A 25,092-nucleotide genomic window follows, 5' to 3' on the forward strand; every position below is an offset into this window, starting at 1 on the left:
GATCTGCTCACTGTTTTTATTTTTATTTTTTAGCTGCTCGCTCTTTATTGTACCATTACTGCATCGACCTGCAACAGAACGCCTAGGACCTAGGCCCTAGGCCCTAGGTATTCTGCACAAAACCAAACAAAACTTTTCGAAAAACATCAATGACCAACATACACGTAAACCCAAGTAGGGGCACTGGCTTGCTAGGGTGCTGGTGTCCCTCACATGATGTTACATCTCAGGATGACAAGACATACTGTCTTCAAAATGCATTATTTCAGAATATGATTAGAAAAAAATGTTGAAATATACGAAGATTTTATGTAAAAAAACATGTACTATTCACTCACATTTTGCACTTTTACGAATTTGGGATTAGCTTTAAGCAGGGCATGGTTGTCTTTTAATCAAGATGGACAATTATTTTCTCAAGATGAGAAACAATTTTTTACAAAAAATACTGCTTTTAACAGATTTTGGAGGACTTATTTTGTAAATAATGTCTGTTTAAAAAAAGATGAGGTTTTGCAGGGGTTTAAAATAGCATGGTTATCAGGTTTTGGCTAATCGAAAAGTTGATGAGTGGGGACCCTGCAAAGTCACGCATGTCTTGGTGCTGCAACCGCTTGGGCTGCAACCTTTCAGTCCAGGTCGCTCACTTGTTTGCTCTCTCGTCACGGTGGTTCAGCAGGTTCGCCCATCGAGCTGCTTTCGGCAGGTTCATGCTGGGACCTTTATGTGGGTCGAAGGTTATCAAGATACACACCAGGATTCTAACTCGTGGAGTTTTCGGCTTGAAACTCAACGTAGAATGCAATACAGCTCAGGGTTTCTTTTCCTTCGTGAATAGGGTGGCAAAATTAATTCAATTAATTCAATCGCTCGATTATCCAACATAATACGTTTGAACGATAAATATGAAACGAAATATTTTGGAAACAAAAAAATAAATAATTGAAAAGCTCTTGGAAAATAACCAGGGTGTCAAAGTCAAATGAATAGATGACCACATAAAAATGTTTGCTAAAAGTAGTGGGCCGGACTGATCCAATGTTGGATTTTTTTTTGTATAACATTTATGTATTCCAAGCAATCAGATAAATAAAACAATAGTTTTTCTTTATTGTAAAACCTTGATTTATGATAAACTTCTACATAACGTAGAATCTACAAATAAAATGGAATGTTTTTTAAAAATATATTCTGTTATATGTACACAATGCAGGAAGTAGCTATTTAATCACATACACTTGAAATCTAAATTGAAAAAAAATTTATAAAAAAAGGAATAATTTTGAAATAATCCTGTCTTCACTGTTTCACTGTTCAATTATAATTTGGTGTGTCTGTATCATGGTACTACAACACTTTATTTTCAAAATGACTAAAGGCATTTCACAAAAAAATATTTTTCAGAAAGTGAACTGATCAAAATTAGAAAACACGCTGGTAAAAATTAGACAACAACAATGACTTTGGCATGGAAACAAAATTCTGAAGTTTTCAACTGTCAGAAATTAGTAATAAGTGTACAGGTCTCTCCTGTGAATGACTTCAGCACATCTTCTACAGGATAATGCTGCTCTGGTGTTATTTTGGTCCTTTCTTCTTCCAGCCTTCTCCACAGGTAGGTGATTGTAGTGGGTTTCTTGGCCATACTTTTGATACCAAGGATTTTGCAGAAGTTTTCTATTGGGTCGAGATATATTGAGCTGATAAATATATATACATATATATATATATATATATATATATATATATATATATATATATATATATATATATATATATATATATATATATATATATATATATATATATATATATATATATATATATATATATATATATATATATATATATATATATAAAATAATAATAATAATTTCCTTGTATTGTCATTCTGTGTAACAATGTACACAGAACGAAATGTCGATTGCACCTGACCCGTTGTAGCGAGCCGATGCAGCCTCAGCCAACAGAGGGCGCCGCCGACCACTACTATATATATATATATATATGTGTGTGTGTGTGTGTGTGTATGTATGAATATAAGAACATGTGAAAATCATAAAGGTTGGCCAAAAGGTAGCTGGAATTGAACCTGTTACCTCTGAGCTGGGAGTCAATCACTGTGCCCTTGGTATATTTGTTTTTTCTCCAGATTTTGTAACCGGCCGTGGTAGGGCAATAGGATGGCCACTAGTCAGTAAAGTTGTAGTGGTGGGGTCATTGCTCTTGCTAAAATTCCACAAAATCTATGCATGTGTAATAATTGAATGAGTGACGAGAGAGAAAAGAGGGAGGGAGGGATGGAGGGAGGAGTCAAAAAATGTTTCAAGTAGCAAGTCTCCCTAGCACAGGCAAAGAGACGTCTGTTTTTCGACCATTAAAGGTAAAAAAAAATATTTTACCCACAAAATTCTCCCTTCCTTGAAAATCTACATGTTTTTATAACATTTGTTTGCAGGCAAAAACACAAAATGAACAGCAACGCTGATGCAAAGGACAGCCCGACTTCAGCCAGAGCCGGATTCTCAGGAGCCCAGGGGGGGGCAGACGACTCTTTTCTGACGGCGGCCCGGCTTTTACGTGGAACCTACAACTTCGAACTGCGAGGAAGCGAAAAAAAGGACAAAGAGGACAAACAGCATCAGCACAGAGCTGCTAGTGGAATTCTGAGGACAACTCGCAAGCTGGCCAGAACTTTGAAGACGCCAAGATTAGCGCCCATCACGGAGATGTAGTTAATAATGGTGTTAGGCTTTATCAATAAAATTATTTTTGTACTTTAAAGTTTGGTGTGTTTTTCTGATTTAAAACGTTTTTCAATGCTTTTCAATACCCATCCTAGAAGTACAAGAATATGCTTCTATCTCTCATTCATATTTACTTGATCTTAAAGGAAGAGTGGTTAAAATAAACGTCCAAAAAACAATATTGTTTTGATACATGAACTATGTGTTTAATACTTTATTGCACACAGAATGAAGACAAACAGACTATTTATTACAATAAATAAATCCATGTAAAAGTTTAAGATAATGTCAAGATAGGAGAATGTGTCAAGCTTCTTGTTAAATGGTTTACAATCTTGTTTTCACAGTTAACAAGTTAGAAACAAAAATATTCAAGAGAGTCAAATATTGGATGCTTTCGTTTTATACACAAAATAGTAGTAAATTCAACGTGTTTCACAGTTCTAAATCAACCCAGATTAGACATAATGAAGCTAAATATATTGTTATCCACATACGCTCGTTCTCTATAATCATGACACATTGTGTTAGCTCTCCCATTTATAAAATCATCTGTTACATTTTTGCGGGTGGACCCAAGCGACGGGGAAGCAGGAACTGCGGCAGTGGTGCTCAAACCAAGGATGGTATTTGATAACAAAATAAGGAACAAAGTAACAAACAAACAAGTAGTCCTTAACAAATGAAATCTCCCCAGAAAAATCAAACCTGACAATATCCAAACCAGAAACAAAGACCAAAATGTAAATGCAAGGAACAAAATAAGAATCAAACAAGGGGACACAAAATAAATAACGTATCCAAACAAAATTAAACCTGACAAATTCCATATATATATATATATATATATATATATATATATATATATATATATATATAGTCATGGTCGCCTTGGTGACCAGTCTGCCCCGCCCTCTGGGCAACAGCTGAAGCAGTTCAACTAATTGTGTCTGCTATTTAAGGCTGGATTCTGGGCTTTGCGGGTGCTGGCTCATTATACATTTCTACACAATCCCAGGTCTGTTATGCCTTGTCCTGTTTTAGGTTTAAACATTTTCCGTCTGTTATGCCTTGTCTTGTTTAGTTGAGTTGGAAGAAACTTGTTTGTTTTGTCATGTCCCAGAGTTATGGACAACTTTTATTTTGTTAAATAAAACCTATGGATCGTCAACGCATTTGAGTTCTCCCTTCCTGCCTCCTGCTTCCGTTCTGGTCCGGTCACCCCTTTCCATTCCACCTCGTTTCGTGACAGAATGAGCCAGCCACGACAAGAACTCAGCGAACGATCCCAGCGCGATTTGGGGAGACCTGGAGAACGCAGCTTGGCAAGCGCCCACTGAGTCCGACTTCGACTCCCTGCCCGTTCGAACCACGGCCCCGCCCGTCGTGGCCATTGCTGTGCCTCGAATGGGGTCCCGGGAGGAATTGACGCCTGCCTGTTCGACTCTCATGCCTGCCTGCCCGACTCCCGTGCCGATTGCCTGCTATTCAATCTCCCCTGCCTGCCAGTCCGACTCCGCTGCCTGCCAGTCCGACTCCGCTGCCTGCCAGTCCGACTCCGCTGCCTGCCAGTCCGACTCCGCTGCCTGCCAGTCCGACTCCGCTGCCTGCCAGTCCGACTCCGCTGCCTGCCAGCCCGACTCCGCTGCCTGCCAGCCCGACTCCGCTGCCTGCCAGCCCGACTCCGCTGCCTGCCAGCCCGACTCTGCTGCCTGCCAGCCCGACTCTGCTGCCTGCCAGCCCGACTCCGCTGCCTGCCAGCCCGACTCCGCTGCTCCTGTTTTGCCGGTTCTGATTTTGACTCTCGCCTGTTTTTGCCAATTTTGACTCTCTCATGTTTTGCCGGCTCTGATTTTGACTCTCTCATGTCTTGTCTGTTCTGATTCCGCCTGCCCTGCCTTGCCTGTTCTGATTCCGCCTGTCCTGTCTGAATCGCCACTCTTCTGAATCGGTCTGTCCTGAGTGCGACTCTTCTGAATCGGTCTGTCCTGAGTACGACTCTTCTGAATCGGTCTGTCCTGAGTGCGACTCTTCTGAATCGGCCTGTCCTGAGTGCGACTCTTCTGAATCGGCCTGTCCTGAGTGCGACTCTTCTGAATCGGCCTGTCCTGAGTGTGACTCTTCTGATTTTGCCTGTCCTGCTTATCTCTCCTGTTCTCGTCGGTTCTGCCTGTATGTTATCCCCTGTCCAGTTTGCCCGCCGGACCCCCCCCCTGCCGCGCGCCGATTCCGATCCGCCTGACGCAGATGGCGCCTGCCTCTCCCCGTCCCTGCGTGTTCGGAGGAGGGAGCGGGGTTGCCCCAATCGTGAGCGTCGAACCATTCCGGGGCGCGAGGTAGTAATTCTTTCTTTTTGGGACCTCGGGAGCTGTCCCTTAAAGGGGGGGCTCTGTCATGGTCGCCTTGGTGACCAGTCTGCCCCGCCCTCTGGGCAACAGCTGAAGCAGTTCAACTAATTGTGTCTGCTATTTAGGGCTGGATTCTGGGCTTTGCGGGTGCTGGCTCATTATACATTTCTACACAATCCCAGGTCTGTTATGCCTTGTCCTGTTTTAGGTTTAAACATTTTCCGTCTGTTATGCCTTGTCTTGTTTAGTTGAGTTGGAAGAAACTTGTTTGTTTTGTCATGTCCCAGAGTTATGGACAACTTTTATTTTGTTAAATAAAACCTATGGATCGTCAACGCATTTGAGTTCTCCCTTCCTGCCTCCTGCTTCCGTTCTGGTCCGGTCACCCCTTTCCATTCCACCTCGTTTCGTGACATATATATATATATATATATATATATATATATATATATATATATATATATATATATATATATATATATATATATATATATATATATATATATATATATATATATATATATATATATATATATATATATATAAATCCCCCTGGTGGGAGGTGGCTAGAGTCAAGAACACATTCATACGCATTTCAGACTCTTTCTGGGATATTGATACAGAGGAGGGGATTCCCAGCCCCCCTTGCTCAACCCAACTTTGTTGGGAGTCATTAGGTGACCAAACCCCCCTTAATGCTGAGCGCCAAGCAGGGAGGCAATGAGTACCAATGTTATAAGTCTTAGGTATGACTCGGCCGAGGCTTGAACAAGCAACCTCCCTGTCTCGGGGCGGGCGCTCTACCCCTCAGACCATCGAGCAGTCAGTATAAAGTAAGATAATTGGGGAGAGGTGTTTGGAGAGTGGGTAAGGTAGCATGCCAGATCCTAACACTATTAGCGCAAATGGGACAAAGTCACCAAAGCATAGATCACAGACATCTTGGCAAACACTTGCGTTGTAGGACATAAAGCAATAGAAGAGTGGCCGTAAAATAAATGTGGCAGTACGGAGATATTCTCCCTACCACATATACTCGCATCTAAGCGAATTATCAATAATTAAATAAATTACTGAAAATAGGGGGTTATCTTGCATGTGCATATTTGGTTATGGCTGACCCAGGGTAATTGGTAGGCAGCGCCTGGGAAGAAGAACGGGCTTATACAGAACCTTTCTTTTCTCAATTCCGACATCATAGAAGGCCTAAATGGGAAATGCGTGGACCGCCTCTGAATAAATGTGCATCATCTCCAATACACAATGAAGGAACTTTTACAATGCTGTTCCTTTTTCAGATGTGAGGTAGTGTCTTTGGTGGTGATAAGTAAATCATTAATTCATTTTTTTACTGTTGGACACTGGCAAATAATTTTGCTTAAGAAGCTAGAGTTTTTTGTTATTTTAATTATTATTATGCGCTCAGTTTTTTGTTATTTTGCCTCACCGTTTGATGTTTTGAATCTTATTTCGCACTCTTGTTTGTTATTTGGACTGTTATGCAAAGTGTATACCATTGTCACTATTGGCCAATTATGTTTCTGTTCTTTGTTTTCCACACCCCTTAGGGGTGATCTGCTTATTGTAACCTATGGAGTTATACAAAAAGAAAGGGCTCAAATGGATAGGTTTGAATCTCCTTTCTGAGGGGTTTAGTACATTCCTTTCAAGTTCAAAATCCATTTATATCTTACATCCTTATTTTAAGTGTCTACCCAGGGCGAGTTTTGGCATAGAAGGAGGGGACGTTTCCCCACCAAAATCAAACAATCATTGTTTTGTCCCGACAAATGCTATGTGATCGCTTAAAAACATGTGTTGTATCCCCATCAATGCAGAGACCAAACCTACGCCCTTCGTGGACAATTAACTATGAACTTAGAAGATGAGAAAAAAATACATTTATAAGCACAGGGAGTGCATGCAAACTCTGCACAGAAAAGATTGATGTGACAACCCAGAACCTCAGAACTGTGAGGCAGACATCGAAACCTGTGTCCAATCCACGGATGAAAACGTCACAACCTGCAGTACAAATCACTCCCATGCCTGCATGTTAAATAAATATAATTGAAACAAAACACAATGTGCGGCCTAATTTCAAACACTTCTGTTTGGAAGCATCCAACAGGATGGAAACAGTTCTTCCTCCATGTGCCTCCAAGTCTGCTTGTCCAAATGAATGATCCTGCTGTACTCTATAATCTCAGTTCATTTGCTTTGTCACCCCCCTGCCTCTGCCGCAAACTTCCTTTGCAAACTGAGATGCTGGACCATGCCGTGCACCTGGTCCACCCGTCCCGGGAAGTAGTTTCTGGCCGGTCCTAACCGTGGACGATGGCGGCAGGTGCGGTTTGGGAGCAACACATCGTGGGCTGTGGCTGATGGAGGACAAAGTTTGCTGGCTGCCATTAAGGTAGGATGAGTTGTTTGACCCTTGCTGGCAGCGGTAGTTGTAGTAAGCCTGCCAGCCCTGGCGTTTGCGCTTCCATCGACAGCGGAGGATCCGGATGAAGGCCTGGAAGTGAACAAAACAAGTGCTCCTAATAATTCAGAGGTTGGGAAAGTACAGCCTGCGTGCCGGATCAGTTGATACCTGCTTAAACTCCCGACTGTAGCAAGGATAGATGATGGGGTTTAAGCAGCTGTTGAAGTAGCCCAGCCAGAAAATGACCTTAAAGAATGTTTTTGGCAAGTGCAGATTTTTGTTAAATGAACCTAAAACACACAGAAGAATAAAGTTTTGTAGAATATGAGAATATATAACACTGTTGCAGCCTTATGTCAAAATAAAGCATCATCGCCACCAACAGCCACCATAATTTATAAAGGAATGTTTGGAATGTTCCAGATGCTCGGTATGTGGGGTCATAAAACAATACAACTTGACAGATGTATGGCCCTTTTGACGAAAGTTCCATTCTATCAAAAGCTACAGGGATAGTTCTAGGTTTGATGAGTTGTAAAATAATAAACACCAAAGTCAGAATTGATTTGAAAGAAAGAGGCAATTTAATGAACATCGGACATAACAATACAAAATATTTAAAATATGATAAAAGAACACTCTCGTTATGTTTAAGGTGTTTGTTTCGAAAAGTTTTGTTAATCTTGGTTTGCCAAAAAAATGTAAGGGCAAAAGGTGTTTGATCGCTTTGACTCTCCTTAGTGTGGAAATCTTTCTTGTGTTTTGGAGCACGACACAATTCAGCAACATCTTGAGGTCAGACACACTGTAATACTCTAGTACGTAACTTTAATGTAAATGCATCTCACGAAAATGATGCATTCATTTGTTGTGGATTTTTTCTTCTTACTAATTCTTATTTTGTGTAGCAATTTAAAAAATATATTTGAGAACAGTTGAATATTTTATCAGAGCTTTTCTTGTGGAAAATCCAATTTGGCCCAACTTCAACCAGACTGGCGGCAACCAAGTCAATTGAGTTTGAGACCCCTTCTATAGAACGTTGAGTAATCAAGCTGGCTGGCTGTCATATGAGGTTCGGTACCACAAAAGGAACCCATTAGGACAGAAAAATTTAGCTGATACAGGGAAGCTGTCTCCCCACCAGGTAGCAGCGTTAGCAGTTGTCATCTTTCTTTGGGAGCTTCTCATTTTAATCCAATTGGAGATTTTAGTTTTGCCAGGTCTAGAGTCTTCAGTGACCCCAGGTGAGGTAGGTTTTCCTCATGTCGGGGGCTCTCATGGGATTTCCGAGGATCGTCCCGGATTTGCCGAGAATTGGGATTGTATTTTTCCTAGATAACAGATCTCCTCAGCGATGAATTTTTACTCCTCCAACATGGACTTGTAAGGCCATCGCATTTGCTCGTCAGCCATCTTTGACTATATATGCCGAAAGCTTGCACCCAAACCAGCCATCGTACTGAGGAAGTGGCATCATCTTCCCATCATGGGTCACTGTCATCTTGACCCAAGTTGATCTTTTTTTTCACTTTCCCGCAGGAAGATTCAATTATAGCTCTAGTTTCGGGTTCCAGACTTATCATTCCATGTAAACACCGTCAGTGACCAGACGGCTCAAGGGGCTAAGATGGAAGCACATTGAGCGATGCTAACAGTTTGCTAACTGTGGTATCCTAATACCAAATGACTGCACAGATACATTTTCTCATGTAAAGGTACAGCGTGTATTATTAAGGGCCTTCTACTGGTAAAAAAAACCTTCATTCATTAAAATAAAACAATATTGACTTAAAATAATAAGAAAATAAAAAGAATCAACTTATATTTTTTATTTTATTTTTTTGCAGATTTTTCTCTGGTTAGCAAAACACTCAAGAAATAGCATCAACTGTATTGCCTCTATTCATACAAAATTTAGTGTAGATCATCTAATGAATCCCTTTGCAGAATTGTATTCTGGTCAACAGCATTATCATTGAAAAACTATAATAATAATATTCCGACATGAACGATGGATCACCGTATTCCACAAATGTTTACTAGATATGGAAATTAACCCCACAAAATTAGGTATTATAGGATTTTATCCATAAAACGAGCCTAGATCGTGATTTGGGTTTTATGCAACCATAAATATAAGCTACTTTTTTAATAGCTGAAACTTTTTAGCAGTGTTTTTTTTAATCTGTTGTGCAGTTTTATTGAGCCTGAAGTGGAGTTCACGACTCAGCAGAAACAAGGCAGCAGCGAGTCAGCACAAAACCCGTCGCAGGGGTCAAAGCTTGGTGATGAAGCAATATTTAGCTGCTAAATGAATATGAATACATTATAATGTATTCTTTCATAAAACCTTGATGGTATTTGCCTCGGGTTTGGATTTATTGCAGTCAGTACTGTAATACCTTTATCGAATTAATGGGGACCAAAACACCAGTGAGATGCCAAAATCAACTGAATAGCCCCCCATTTTAAAATGCTCGCAGCGTTATAATAAAGTGTGGCCTAAACTGTACAATTCATTTCAGGTGGGTCAGATAATTATACGCTTTCAGCAGGCTTAACCAAAAAAAAACAACAACATGCACTCTGCCGGCCTCTGCCCTCAGGAATAGCTGCCAGAGGCATGACTATCATAAAAGTGCCTTCTGTATCACACTCACAGTAATATAGGTTTGGGAATAATGTATTATTTGTACAAGTGAGTTCATTTTAATCGGAACCACAGTAAAAGCAAACAAATATCTGCCAAGCCAGATAAAAGTGCCACTTCCCTATCACAGGAATATGCCTTCAGGGATTATGCATTGTGACCGCATGAGTCCAGAGCCTCCGGGCCCGACAAAAGTGAAATGAAATGAAATGATCTGCATTTATATAGCGTTTTTTAAGTCAATGACTTCCCAAAGTGCTTTACAATGTGGTCCACATTTCCCAATAGCGGCCTTGCAGCCATGTAAGGCGCTAACCTGCTTTTTGGGGGTATTAGAGGTTCAGTGTCTTACCCAAGGACACTTCAACATGTAACACGGACGAGTCGGGATTCGAACTGGGATCCCTTGATCCCAAAACGAGCGCTCTACCTCCTGAGCTGCTGCCGCCCCAGTGCAGTTCATTTTAAGTGAAAATACACTACCGGTAACTCAGTCCGCATGCAGGATTTCAGCTTTTTTACACATTTTCGTCCCTCAAGTCAGCAGGGGGAGGGGATGCATTTAGTTGAAAGGATTTGATAGAAATGAACTAGAGCAGGGGTCGGGAACCTTTTTAACCCAAATGGCCATACTAGCACATTTAGATTTTTTGGGGAGACAGAGAGAGCCATAACATATTTAAATACAGTATTTAGCAAAACCATCAACTACACTCTCCAGACAAAAGCTAATTTTTTGGGCGCATTTTATTTGACTGTGTGACGTTTAAGGATTTGTTAAAATGTATCAAATAAAAATAATGCCAGAACCTCTGTTCTATATCAAAATAAACAAGGATACTGAAGGATTTACCTTCGGTGGCGATGGTACTGGTTAGAGAGAAGTGAGTAAGTGTGCTGTCTGCATGGCTCCAATCACCCTTACTGTTCACCCAATTAAATTGCTTTGTGTGCTTGGCTGGTGTTTTTGGGTGTTTAGAGTCTGTCCTGTGGGTTTTCATTATAAAGTGCCTTAACAGTAAACCTAAATTGTTTAGAGAGCTTCAATACAAAGAATACCATAGTGACATACAGCCAAAACAGGGTCTGTTGGTTTGACACTTGACTGTAAACTGTCGTTGTAACTGTGGCCTTTCTATATTAGACTGAACTGTTCTCATTACTGGTGCTATGTCAGTTATGCACCCAACAAACTCGACGCTGCACTAATAAAAATCACTATGCTATAGAAGAAAATTGGATGTCTGGGATTTTATCTCCGAACCATATGTACTCATGAAAAGAGCCATATCTGGTTTGCAAGCCAAAGGCTCCAGACCCCCAAACCTAGAGGCTCGCCTCTTTTTTTGACATACTCAAAAATGTATCCAATGGGTGAATACGTAGAAAAGGGCAAGTCAATGAGCAGTACTTACTGATGGGAAGTGCCAGGAAAAAGGGCAACCAGCAGAGGATGAACATGCCCACCACCACTCCGAGCGTCTTGGCGGCTTTCTTCTCCCTGGAGAACTTGAGAAGCTTGACGGTTAGCGTGCTGCTGCGGCCGGCCTTGGAGTCGGCGCACAAGTCCTGGATCTGCTGGTTTCTGCAGTGGATCCTCAGGGTCAGTTCGTTGGAGTCCTGCTGGCGCTCCTTCATCACGCCGGCTTCTAAGTTCTTAGTGGTGCGCTTAGCCACCACATAGACACGGCAGTACATGGCCAAAATAATGGCTAGCGGGATGTAAAAGGAGCCCAACGAGGAGAAGAGGGCGTAGAACTGCTCGTCCGTGATGACACACTCCGTGTCGTCCTGCCGGGTGAACGGATGGAGGACATATGATAAAAAAAATGACAACCACTGCCTATATTTAGTCATGATTTTCTGATTTCTTCCTTTATTACCTTTTCATTATTTTACTCATTTGGAACTTTTTTTTGTGTTATGCAGTCAGGGGAGGCCAGTGAGGCTGTGCCTGACCAATAGATGTTGATGTATTGTGTAGTGTAACAGAAAACTAGTGGTACAAAGCACAAGGAAGAATACAAACTAGGGTGACTCAAAATGGGAGCGCCATTTTATTCTCATTTTTTTGCAGCATCACCCCATTTTCAATTTTCCCTCTCAATTATCCTGTCCAGGTGTTCCCCATCAACTAATTAGCCAATCTCTACCATAAATACTCTGTGCTCCAACCTCGTGTTGCTAATTCGTTTTTCAATGCTGCTCGAAACTAACACTTGCCTATATGACAAACTATCCTTCCATGACTCTCATATTCAGTTCCCTTCTTGTCTTATGTCTCCCACTCCAACCACCGTTTTAAAGGTATTCCCAAATCTCCTTCTCAGGATTTTTGCCACCAGAAGACCCCCTCTCAAGTTTCCTTCTCAAGTCTCAAGTCAATTTGTCCCTCCTCGTCCCAAGATATGCCACTCCAACCATCTTCTTAAAGGTATTCCCAAACCTCCTTTTCAAGATTCTCACAACCATACGACCTCCTCAAGTTTCCCTTTCTGGTCTCCCTCTCAAGTTTTGTTAATTGAATAAAAGCCATCTCCTGGGTTTGATCACATGCCTGTTTTACGTCTCCCTGAGTCCTGCATTTGGATCCGTCTGACATCTCGTGACAGAAATGAAGACAACCGAAAGAAAAAAAAAGGGGAAAAAGGAAAAGAAAGAAAATGTGGTGTAGGTACAAAAGGTAATGCAATATTTGGGGGGTCGGTTGTATACAACCAACCCAGTTGTCGGTGTGTTATCTAAGCAACTGACCCACTTGGGCTGAAAAAAGGTATTATAAAAAATCCCAAAAGCCAAAGACGATAAAATATTCCCTTTTTTTCATTTCTTGGGGGTAGGTAGGTAATCATTTGTTTCTTTACGGTAACCCTATTGTTCAGGCAGATTATTCTTAACAAATCAAAATATTGTTTACAAGATTGTTGAAAACAAAATAACTTTTGCTGGACTTTTGATATACTGGGAAAACATTTTTTAACCATGTTTTAGGTTGTTTTTATACACATCAAACCACTTAATGGGCTTCCTTTTTTAAATAAATTTACCAATCTTGAAAACATTCTTTAAATGAAAATAACAACTTTATTTTGTACATTACTTCTTTTTAAAATATTGGGTTCATTTTGGTAACACATGTTTTAAAAAATGTATGTAAAATGTGTTTTGGGGGTTATTTTGAACAAAACAAAACAAATTTAGCATGACAGTGATACTTTAATTCTGTTTTTAATATTTGACAACTGCAAGGAGATTTATTTTAGTATTTCTGAATGTCAGTATGTAGCACTTGAAACACATTAGGAGTTCTTATCTGAGGACTTCTCTCCTTGCCCTTCTCGAAAGTTCAAAACCCATTAATGGCTGATATTCTTATTTTGAGTGCCTGCTTTAAGTTTAAACTTATTATTTAGTTTAAAACGAAATTTGGCAATTTTTTAATGAAATATCAAACGAAATTGACACTGGTGAGTTATTTGTAAGATGTGTGTTTTGGGAAAATACCTTTAAAGAAAGAAAAAAATGATTTCCCATTTTTCCAGGATATTTGGAAGGTTTACTTTTTATTTTATGTATTTTTTTTTGTATTGCCCAAAATACTTCAAACTGTATTATTTAGCACCTCACGTGGTGTTTTTCGAGGGCATGTGTGGAAGAGTTGCGTTTGAACCGGACAACCTGAGACGGCGGTTGCTTCCAGCCAAGGAGCGGTCCGATGGAGATGACAATGGCGAGGATCCAGACGCCAAGCATGGCGAGCAGGGCACGCTTCTCCGTCACAATGACCGGGTACTGCAGGGGGTATCGGACGCCGATGTATCGGTCGATGGAGATGACGCACAGCGACATGATGGACGCTGTGCAGCACAGTACGTCCACCGCCGCCCAAATGTCGCAGAAAATTCGTCCGAAGACCCAGTAGTCCAGAACCTGCACAATTTTGCGAGTAGTCAAGTCAAGTCATTTTTTATTTGTAAAGGTATAGCCCCTAGTGATTTTTTATTGGAGTCTTGTGTTACCTTAACCACAGGGGGGCAGTAAAACACATATGCACAGGCCCGGCCTTATAACGAGTTGGGATGAGGAAAAAATAAGCTCATGGTAGGGGTGTGGGCGGCAATTCAGAGATGGGGTTGACTGTCATTGTAATAATTCAATCTTTTTGATAATGGCTTTCTTTTCTGACTATATTTTTCTTCCATCCATTCATTCATTTTCTGTACTGCGTATCTTTGATAGGGTGCCCATCACAGCCATCATGAGGCAGATCGCAGTGGCCACCCTGGACTCTGATTGCCAGCCAATCACAGGACACGCCGAGACAGACGAACATCCGCTCGCTCATTCAAACCTAAGGACCATTTGGACCTGCAGATCAATCATGCATGTTTTTGGGGAAGGTGGGAGGAAACCAGAGTAGCCAAGTGAAACCATGCAGGCAAGGGGAGAACATGCAAGCTCTGCACGGGGAGGCTGGTACCTGAACTTGAACCCCAGACCTCTGCACTGTAGGGCTGAGGCGCTAACTACACAGCCGCGATAAGGTTTTCTATGTGGTTACGAAAAGTTATTTTCTCAAATAAATACAAATGTAATAATGTTGGATACCAGCAGGGACGGTTTTAGGTTCAGAGCTTCGGGGTCGGAAAAACTACATCTCGCAGGCCACATGCGGCCCACTGTTTTTTTATCCCACCCAGCAAACAGAAATGGTCAAAATAGGAATATATTTATCTATCTACCTTGGTCATATCCCTCAAGAGGGGTGACCAACAGCAAGACAAACACATACAATAACAAAGAGAACAAAATAGAAAAAAATAGCAAAAAACACACACCAATATTTTTGGACCATGGCCAACCCAAATGCCCAAACAAGTTAGGCACCTCGGCACCTAAGTTGGTTATGCTTTCGTCCCTCCAGATGAAACGGGACACAAGAAATCAGCCATGTCACTCGGGTCCGGGTGATACAACACACTCTTTTGTTCAAAGAAGGACCCGACAGCTTTCAAAGGTTTACCCCTGCCGCATCATATAGGTGCCCTGCCCATCCCTTAAAACGCGCCCAAACATCCCACTATCCTTTTATGATGGCGATATATATCACAATAAACAAAAAAAAAAAAATATATATATATATATATATATATATATTGGGTTTTTTTTTTGGTTCTCTCTTTGATTACAGTTGCCAGATCATCTTTGCAGGTCGTAGCCTTGCTGCGGACATTTTTTTTTTTTTTTTTTTTTTTTTCAAATTCCACCAAAGGTTTTCAATTAGGTTGAGATCTGTGCTACTTGCAGGCCATGACTTTGCCTGGATGCGTCTTTCTCTAAGGCATGCTTTCACAGTTTTTGCTCTGTGGCATGATGTATTGTCATCTTTGAAAATGAGTTCATCAACCCCAAACATTTTTTCAATTGAAGGGATAAGAAAGCTGTCCAAAATGTCAATGTAAACTTGTGCATTAATTGCAGATTTGACTGCAGTCATCTCCCCAGTGCCTTTGCCTGACATGTAGCCCCATATCATTAAGGACTGTGGCAATTTTGATGTTTTCTCTAGGCAGTCCTCTTTGTAAATCTCACCAGAATGGCACCAAACAAAAAGTTCCAGCATCATCATTGTGTACAATGCAGATTCTTGACTCTTTACTGAAGATGAACTTCATCCAGTCATCCACAGTCCATGATTGCCTCCCCTTAGCCCATTGCAGTCTTGTTCTTTTCAACGATGGTTAACTTTTAGCTTTCTTATATGGAAATCTCATTTCCTTTAGGCGATTTTGCACAGTTCTGTCATATACATTGACACCAACTTCCTCCCATTTAGTCTTCATTTGTCTTGTGCATTTTCTGCTTTCAAGACATGTGGCCTTTAGTTGTTTGTCTTGACGCCTACATGTCTTCCTTGGCCTACCGGTATGCTTAACTTTACCATCCTTCCCTTGCGGTTTGTACTTTGTACAGCTGACTGTGAACAGCCCATATCTTTGGCAACCATACGAGTAGTTACCTTCTTCCAGAAGTTTGACGGTCCCTTCTTTGGTCTCAAGAGAGATCTCTCTTGTTGGAGCCATAATTATTGTCAACCCAATTTGTCCAGGAGCCCTCCAAGGTGTGAGAACTGCACTGTTTTTAACTGCTGTCGAACGAGCAGACTTAATCTAAGAAGATGCCTAATTAAGAAAAGGAAATTGAATGTGTGTGTCCTTTTTTTCTACTCAAAATCCACTGATTCAATTTTTTTTCCTCAGAATTGAGTGATTCCATATTCATAAGTAACATTTACTGACCATTGAAATTTTTTTTTCTTAATTTGTTTTAGTATTGAATGCCAATAAGTTTCACTTTGGAATGACCTTACGATTGTTTCATGTTTGTTATCTGAGTTTTCTCTGCAGAATAAAATGTCTGAGTAAGGGCTTGCCCAAGACTGGTGATTCCATACTTTGTGCTAAGGGTTGTATTAGCTGCCCTCTAGTGGTTGATTTCGAATCAGGAACTGGAATTTCCCAAAATTGTGTATATTTTTATTTACTTAATGCAATTTTAGAAGTATTCTAACGAGCATTTGTTTAAAACATCAATGTTTTTGGATAGGTGATATTTTCTATGAAATGAGAGAATATACTCTAGCCAGTTGTGAAATGATGATTGTATGACACTGATGAAAAAAGTCATTAGTGTGATCCAATCCTCGATCCGCCAGTAACACAACGCTGTTTATATCAAATAGAAATTCAACTGAACACAGTTTCGTTGGTGCCTTCTCAAGCACAGAGTACCAGTTCGCGAGTGAGAGTTATTTCTCCCTACTGATATTATGATATTCTCACTACCGTATGCTGTACACTCAAATCCAAGCCGTATCCACAGCAATAAATTACAATACTGAAATCAGAGGGACAGTTACATGTGCATATTATTTGGTTGTGTGTCACCAGTAGCAAATGGTGCGCAGCGTGTGCGGAGGGGGCGTGGCTAATACATGAACAATAAAATCATTGGGGTAAACGTGAGCACTGAGTGCTGTATTTTTTTAATTTTTTTTTGTAATACATCACACATGAAAGAATAAAATGAAAATTACTTGGTAATGGAGAAGGAGATCTTGGTTCCCAGAGACAAAATTAATGTCGAGTTCTTTGGTTAAGTGTTTTTTTTTCTAGCTCTCAAGATTCCACAAACCAAAGAAATATTAAGGGTTCCATGCTTCCACACGTTGGTGTACATATCTTCTTCATTTTATTATGTGGCATTTAAAGCATTTTGAGGAGTTCCGCTTCTATACGAGTGTACACGATAATTTTTAACTAGAGAATTACTTTCAGAGAAACGCGTTACTTTTTAGTGTCAGAAATCTGATGGGTAACTGGGTTGCTTTTTAAATGACACAAGTAGTAGCGGTAACTCTGTGTTTTAGAAGCGCGCCGAACACTGCGCACCAGACACAAACCTTATAGCAATCACTGGCTTACATGTCTCATCTATGTTCACGGACCTTATGCGATTATTGAAATAATTTTGGGGAAGCATCCTGGCATATGGTTTCACGGTGAGGTATGCTGGGAGCAAGGCAGTAAAAATATATAAGAAGTAATCAACAGAGCCCAGAAGATCATTGGATGCTCCCCACCCAATCCAGAGGACATTGACGGCTTGAGATACCACAGCAGAGCCATCAACGTTACAAAGGATTCTTCCCTCCCTGGCCACTACTCTGACACTCTTTGACCTGTTGCCTTCTGGTAGGCACGACATGTCCCTTAAAACAAGGGCTGACAGACAAAGGGACAAAATATAACTTGTGACTTAATTTGAAGTTTTTGTTGTTGCTAAATGTTATCATAATTCTTCTCATTGCAGTATGGTTTTGATGCACTATTCTTTTTCATGCAATATTATTAAAACCTTGGCCAGTCTCTCAGCACTACATTGTAAATACTGACAGTCTTTTCTTTAAGTCTTTATAACATGTTTACCCTGGAGTGCTGTCTCGTTGCATACAATGTTTCAAAACATTGATTTTAATGACAATAAATACAATTGGTTGCTCGGCGGGCTCTGCCTCACCTCAAGCGTAGCAGACACCGGCAAGACGGTGGTGCTGAGCAGCAGGTCAGCAATGGCCAGGTTGATGATGAAGTAGTTGGTGGGCGTGCGCAAGTGCCGGTTGCACACCACCGACAAAATGACCAACAAGTTCCCCACAATAGCGAATGCGATGAAGGAGGCCAGCAACATCCCCACCGGCACTGCCCGGCTCAGGTCCGGCGGGTCATGCTTGCTGCGGTTGCCCGTGGCGTTGGAGTCCACTGGGGGGCCCTGCGAGCCAGCTAGGGGCTCCAGGGACGAGCCGTTGAGCCACGCCAGGTTCATCACGCAGTAAAATCCGACAAAAGTGAGAATATGGGTGCTTGGCCGGCGAGAGTCCCTTCTCTGCTACAAAAAGTCCTGATTCAGTGTCAGGTCATGGAGCCTCGTGTCCTTTTATGGTCCAAGTGTTTTTATGTGGGAAAGTTCCGAGCAGAGGAGGAGATAGTAAGCAAGAGACGAGAGAGAGAGAAATTTCCTCTCTCACACACAAATGCAAGCAAAACCTCAGCATCATGTGGAGCATCTCCACTGTGCGCCCGCGCGCGTGCTTACGACTCATCGACTCAATCCACTCGCGCATGATAAAGTCATAAAAAGGGGTTGGTCTCTCTCTGCAAGTCTTATTGTTCGGAGTGGTTTGACCTTTCAATCACATTTTCTGCAGGAGATACTGGAAAAACAATTCCAACGTGATAGGGGGAAATTTCTACGAACATGCAAATGAAGTAGAAAGGTGTGTAGCGCCTCAAATTCACATTACAAGAGGGCAAGAGAGAAAAAGAACAAGAGAGAAGGGTAGTGAGGCAAAAGAGAAAGAGAAAGAGCAAAACAGAAAAATGGAGAGAAAAGAGAGAGGGAGAAAAACAGAGAGAGATGAGAGAGAGAAAATGAGCGAATGAGACACCGAGAGATACAGAGACAAAAAACTGTGAGAGAGAAAGAGAGATGAGAGAGAGAAAAAGAGATAAGGAAAGAGAGAGAGAAAAAAGAGAGAGAGAAGGAGATAAAGAAAGATAGAGAAAAAAGGAGAGAAGTAAAAGGGGAAGGAAAAGAGAGCAAAAAGTAGAGCAAATACAAGAGATAAAGACAGAGAGGGAAAAAAGACAGAAAATGAGATAAAAAGAGAGCGTACGAGATACATAAAGAGATACAGAATGAGAGAGGGAGGGTAAACCTGAGAGAAAAACATAAAGAAAGCGGGTTAGGAGAAGAGACAGAGAATATGAGAAAGATGTTAGGCGAGAGATCAAAAAAGAGGGAGAGATTGAGCGGAATATAAAAAAAGAGAGAGATAAACAGGGGAGAAAGAAAAGAAAGAAAGAAAGAAAGAAAGAAAGAAAGAGAATACAAGACAGAGAGAGCAAAAGAGAAAAATGACAAAAGGAGAGAAGATAAAGAAAAACGGACGGACGGACGGACGGACGGACGGACGGACGGACGGACGGACGGACGGACGGACGGACGGACGGACGGACAGACAGACAGACAGACAGACAGACAGACAGACAGACAGACAGACAGACAGACAGACAGACAGACAGACAGACAGACAGACAGACAGATAGATAGATAGATAGATAGATGAAAGAAGGAGTCCACTCAAATTACTTTAAATGGCATTAGCATTTATTGCCTTAAAAATACCGCATGTAATAAAAAGTTAACATATTTTCATTACACATTTTGTTCTTTTTTTACATTTCACTTTATTTGAAAAAAGTGTTTAAATGTGTTTACACTTATTAGTGTTCATTTCACGTTTGTCAAAGGTTTTTTTAACAGTGATCAGTGCTGATGTTTAACACCACGGTTCAGTGTTTAAAAAAGCAACACTGAAAGATTTTCTTTGCTAGTGCTAAAATAGCTGTACAGTGTATTTCTAATCAATAGATCCTTGAAGCCTTTTTTCCTTCTATTAAACAAGCATTTGTATTTCTTGGCCAAACACAACTGACGTATGTTGTTGCCAGCCGCTTGAGATATCGTTCGGAGCAGCTCTGATGGATTCATGGGTGCCAATTCACGAGCCTATGTGACCCCACGTACCTTTGCCATTGGGACACCTACTCCCCTTTTTTGTAGAAGAATGCAACTGCATCCAAACATATACATTTTAAGAGTGGGGGAAGGAGAAGTGCATGATTCTGCTGTCCATTCGCTGAGGCGGCTTCACGACGCACAACTGCAGACATCATTACAAAGAAGCACAAATTGGTTTTCTCACCGATGCACTCCACTGAGGACCCTCATCCAGTCGTCATGACTATGCAGTCGAAGAAGTGGCAATAGTCATTTTTTTCTGTTCCCCTACTCCCCCATCCAAGTAACTTGCGATGCTAAGTAGTGAACCGTACTGCTTCTTTTTGGGTATCGTGTCTTTTTTGTTTCACGATCAAAACTTACATAACCGTAAATTCCGGACTACAGAGCACATATTACGTTTTTGGGGTGATGGACCAATGAGGGGGAGGCAGAACCTGAGGCAGGGGTGCTGAAATCAAGGGTTTGCATTTAATAACAAAAAGGAGGTACACAAGTGACACACATGGGTTCACAAAACAAGGAAATGTCCAAACCAATAACAAAGTCCAAAACTAGAACTGTAACTTACAAGGAGCAGAGGAACAGAGAGAGAAAAAAAAATGGCGTGGTGGTGGGAGTGAAAATGACACTATGACCCAAAGGTGTGTGAGATCAAAATGTCCTTTTAAAGGGTTTATGTATAATTGGGCACAGGTGTGTAATAATTGGAAACACCAGTCCCTAGTTTAACCCCGGTTAGGGCCCTCTGGTGGTCGGAGGTAAGTCAGACCTTAACAGCACACCAGATCACACACATACTCACATTTCAGAAGGAAATTCAATTTTGTCTATGTACAAGCTGCACTGGATTTAAAAAAGATGTATGCTTAGAAAGCAGATAAAAACTTACTAATTAAAATCACTTTCTTACATTGTAAGTACGGCGCACACCTGGTGCCAACAGCGTGGGGAGTATCCTGCAGCACACAAGAGAAAGTCTTATGGCACATTAGTGTGGCTTGGCACACTGATTGAAAAACACTGGAACATACGATTACAGTACATCTGTCTCAGTTACTTCTTAGATGTCAGGTAACGTCCATGCATCCATTATCTGCACCGCTTATCCTTGCGAGGGTGGCACGGTACTGGAGTGCATCTCAGCTGTCTTCAGACAGTAGGCAGGGGACACCCTGAACTGGTTGCCAGCCAGTCGCAGGGCACACAGAGACAGATAACTCCCACGATCATTCACATCTAGGGACAATTTGGACCCGCCAATTAACCTGCCATGTGGGAGGAAACCGCACAGGGAGAACATGCAAACTCCACACAGGAAGGCTGATAGCTGGATTTGACCTCATGACCTCAGAAATGTGCCACGGGCGCGTTAACCACGCATCCACCATGCCGCATTGGTTTTAGAAAGTGCTTTTCTATAACTCTATTTTCTTTTTACTCACAGTATTGAGATACAAAAACAAGAAAGACATTTTATATTAATAATTATAATTAATATTGTTTAATTTTAAAAAAGTCTGCTTTCTTCATGCTAACAAGTGTGAAACTTCTTTTCAGGTTGTCTTTGAAAAACAGTATCTGGGTCTTTACCAGACCCCGAGAATAAAAACGAGTGAAATCCTCACATGCCTATACCGTCTCGGCAAATGGTTACCTGTCGTTTATGTTTACTGTTCCCACATCTCTTTGCTGTGTGATAGCTGCCTCAATCCATTGCTCATTTCTCAGACGTGTCATCAACAAGCTGGAAGCGCTCAGATCATAAAACACCAAAATGCGCAGGGTTGAAGCATTGGTATGTGCTTCACTGAGCCGGAGGCTTCGACATTCTACACACACTTGGACCCATCTCGGGTTTATCGCCTTCATCGTAATTGAATACATTTGTACACTTTCCACAGCGCTTCCCGATTCATTGACGCAATGTCCGAAATCACATGCTAGCAATTGTATTAATGACGCCATCCTACCTGGCACGACACAGTAGCATCAAGCTAGTAGACATTCATTAGATAAAAGTATCTATTTCTAGAACCATTGATCTGCCAATGCGCACAAACTGATAGGGAATATGCGTTTCTGGAATCCAAATAGTTTTTCTAGAGTTCCGTAATGCATTATTAATACCATTTTCTACCTTTACTGTGATTACAACCTGATGCCCTACTGTGTTACTCTTCTACTTTATAAACGCAGAATTTAATTATAATGTCCTTTAAATGATTAGAGAATTTCTCCTCATGTAAATATTCTCCCTACCAAATATATTCACATCTAATCCGAATTTTCAGCTATAAAATAAAATACTGATATCAGGGAGTAGGTTTACATGTGCATATTGGATTGTGTGTCACAGAATGGTAGGCAGCGCGTGGGGAAGGGGTGTGACTTATCCAGGAACAACAAACAAACAAAAAACGGGAAATTAATGAGGCAATTTTGAGCAGAGAATTTACAGTGTGCTGAATTTTGGTAATTATTTTAATAAAATTACTTTTGAAATCCACCATGCCTGGAGAAATAAAGAAAACGTCTTGGACACTATTCAGAAATGGAGAAGGAGATTTTCAAGTGGATAGAAGCCCAGAGACAAAATGGCTATAGCGTGTCTAGCTTAGTGTTTGTTTGCTAGCTCTCAAGATTGCGTTAGCGATTGGTGTATATGTTTTCTATAATTTCTTTAGTTATGTACCTATTTTAAAGCAGTTTCAGATACTCGGCTTTAATGCAAGTCTATAGAGTAATTTGTAACTGGTAGTTACTTTCAGAGAAACACGCAACTTTTCGGTGTATCTAATAACTGTAGCTATTTCATTTTTTTCTTTATTTTTAGTAAAGTGCCCAACCATGGAAATGTTTGGGGTTAATTACACAATAACATGCTGGTGAGTAAGGATATTCAATGTAACCTTTAGATAGGTAGGTTATTTTTCAGACGACTTCAGTTTTACTTCCAGAATTGATAACAGGCATAAGAGATGTACTTTTTTCCACAATATATATATATATATATATATATATATATATATATATATATATATATATATATATATATATATATATAGTGGCTAGAGTCATTTCTGACTCTTTCTGGGAGACTGATTCAGAGGTGGAGATTCCCAGCCCCCTCGCTCAATCCAACTGAGGTGTTGGGAGTCATTAGGTGACCAAACCCGCCAATTCCAACCCCTAATACTGAACGTCAAGCAGGAAGGCAACAGGTTCCAATGTTTAAGTCTTAGGTATGACTCGACAAAATAAATAAATAAATAAATAAATACCTTACTTAAGGCTGGGCAAAAAAAGACGACTTACTTTAGATAATAAGTGAAAATACATGAACTATCATATGGTTGTACCTAGGTTTGTTTTTATAATTGTAGATCAAGAATTTTCTATCGATTTTACATAACACGAGCCTCACCAAGAGGGAGATGACATAACTATCCACTATCTTGTTGCTACGGGCACCCCCAAAAGAAAAAAAACCAGGGAGGGGGGGAAGAATATTAGAAAAATGGTGCGGTTTGATCACTTCTTAGTTTGTATTCATCCTTCTGCTATCTAGCACTCATTTTGGGTTGAATAACACAATATAGCAAAATCTGGTGGGTAAATAATACACACCGGCTAACAAATACATTAATCTTGTTCATACTCAGGGGGGTCACTCTAACAACTTTTTTTTAAATGAAGAATGCAAATATTTAGTATCAGTTTTAGTTGCTAGCTTTTTCTGCTGTCATGAACGTTTTTGCCCAAGAGTAAAATATCATAGCTGCCTTCGGCGGTTCATCAAGCACGTTAGTCATGTTGTTCATCAAAAATATCATACAGTTTATGTATTGCTTTCTTGCTCTCCCAATAAAATGATGAATAAGATGTAAGTAGGTCTATTTATTTATAAATCTGATCGTGCCGCACAAGACACAAACCACTGGGACAAAGGTTGGCATTTTTAGACCTTTCCAGTTAGTTTACAACTTTTGGGAAAAAACAGAGAGTTGAATTATATATTTTCTTAATTATTATTGGTAATAGAACACAGCAAACTTACTTACCTACACCTACACAGCACATGCACTCACGCACACATGTGAAGGTTCAAATGAGCTTTTACTGCCTTATTCTGTTTACGTCTGAGGCCATTAGGGAGATTTTGGACAGTGGAGAGTGATCCTAAATGTTTCAGCCGTCGGTCGGATTGTCAGAGTTGACGTGTCGGATGTGCGTTTTGCTGTCGAGACCTTTTGGACCCAAGCTGAAACTTGCCTCCATAGAAGGAGCAGCACAACATTCCAGCTTCGGATTTTGATTGAGATGAAATCTTTTTTGGGTTTTGGGGAATGTTTGCCGGGGATGAGCCCGCTCTCGTGAGGAAGACTTGAGGCTTCTTGCTAAAGACAGTGTAACGGTCTCTATGTCATAAATAGTTTTTCGTCTGAAAGGATAAAACCATTTTAGTGCCATTTAGATTCACATAATCCGAATAGAATAGTCTCTATAGTCATTAATAACAACACAATACATATTTAATAGATTAGAGATGGCACTCCAAGATAAACATGATATAAACAACTTAAAAGAAGAAAAATAAGACTTAAAAACATGTTAGAATAAATAGGCAAATATTTACAAGCAGGGGCCATTTTAAGTTGAGAGCTTGGTTAAAAACTTTTTTTTCATTTCACCTAAAGTGATACAACATGTATGATTAAAATACGATAACATATCAATTAAAAACATTTGCTAAAGGCTTTTATATTTTAA

The 25,092-nt window shown here is 40.6% G+C and overlaps 1 protein-coding gene across 1 annotated transcript; it reads right to left on the reverse strand.

Moving 5' to 3' along the window:
• Positions 1-5,654: 5,654 nt before the first annotated feature.
• LOC148349741 (alpha-1A adrenergic receptor-like) lies at positions 5,655-18,645 on the reverse strand. Its single transcript, XM_088321419.1, has 5 exons — positions 18,256-18,645; positions 13,855-14,106; positions 11,592-11,967; positions 7,692-7,813; positions 5,655-7,613 (listed from the first exon to the last, which is right to left on the reverse strand). The coding sequence occupies exons 1-5, from the start codon at positions 18,559-18,561 to the stop codon at positions 7,302-7,304; spliced, it is 1,368 nt and encodes a 455-aa protein (XP_088177545.1). The 5' UTR covers positions 18,562-18,645; the 3' UTR covers positions 5,655-7,301.
• Between the last annotated feature and the right edge of the window lie 6,447 nt (positions 18,646-25,092).

This window comes from Urocampus carinirostris, chromosome 17, assembly GCF_059441175.1.
Source record: "Urocampus carinirostris isolate Australia breed hairy pipefish chromosome 17, RoL_Ucar_1.0, whole genome shotgun sequence".
Taxonomy (NCBI): Eukaryota; Metazoa; Chordata; class Actinopteri; order Syngnathiformes; family Syngnathidae; genus Urocampus; species Urocampus carinirostris.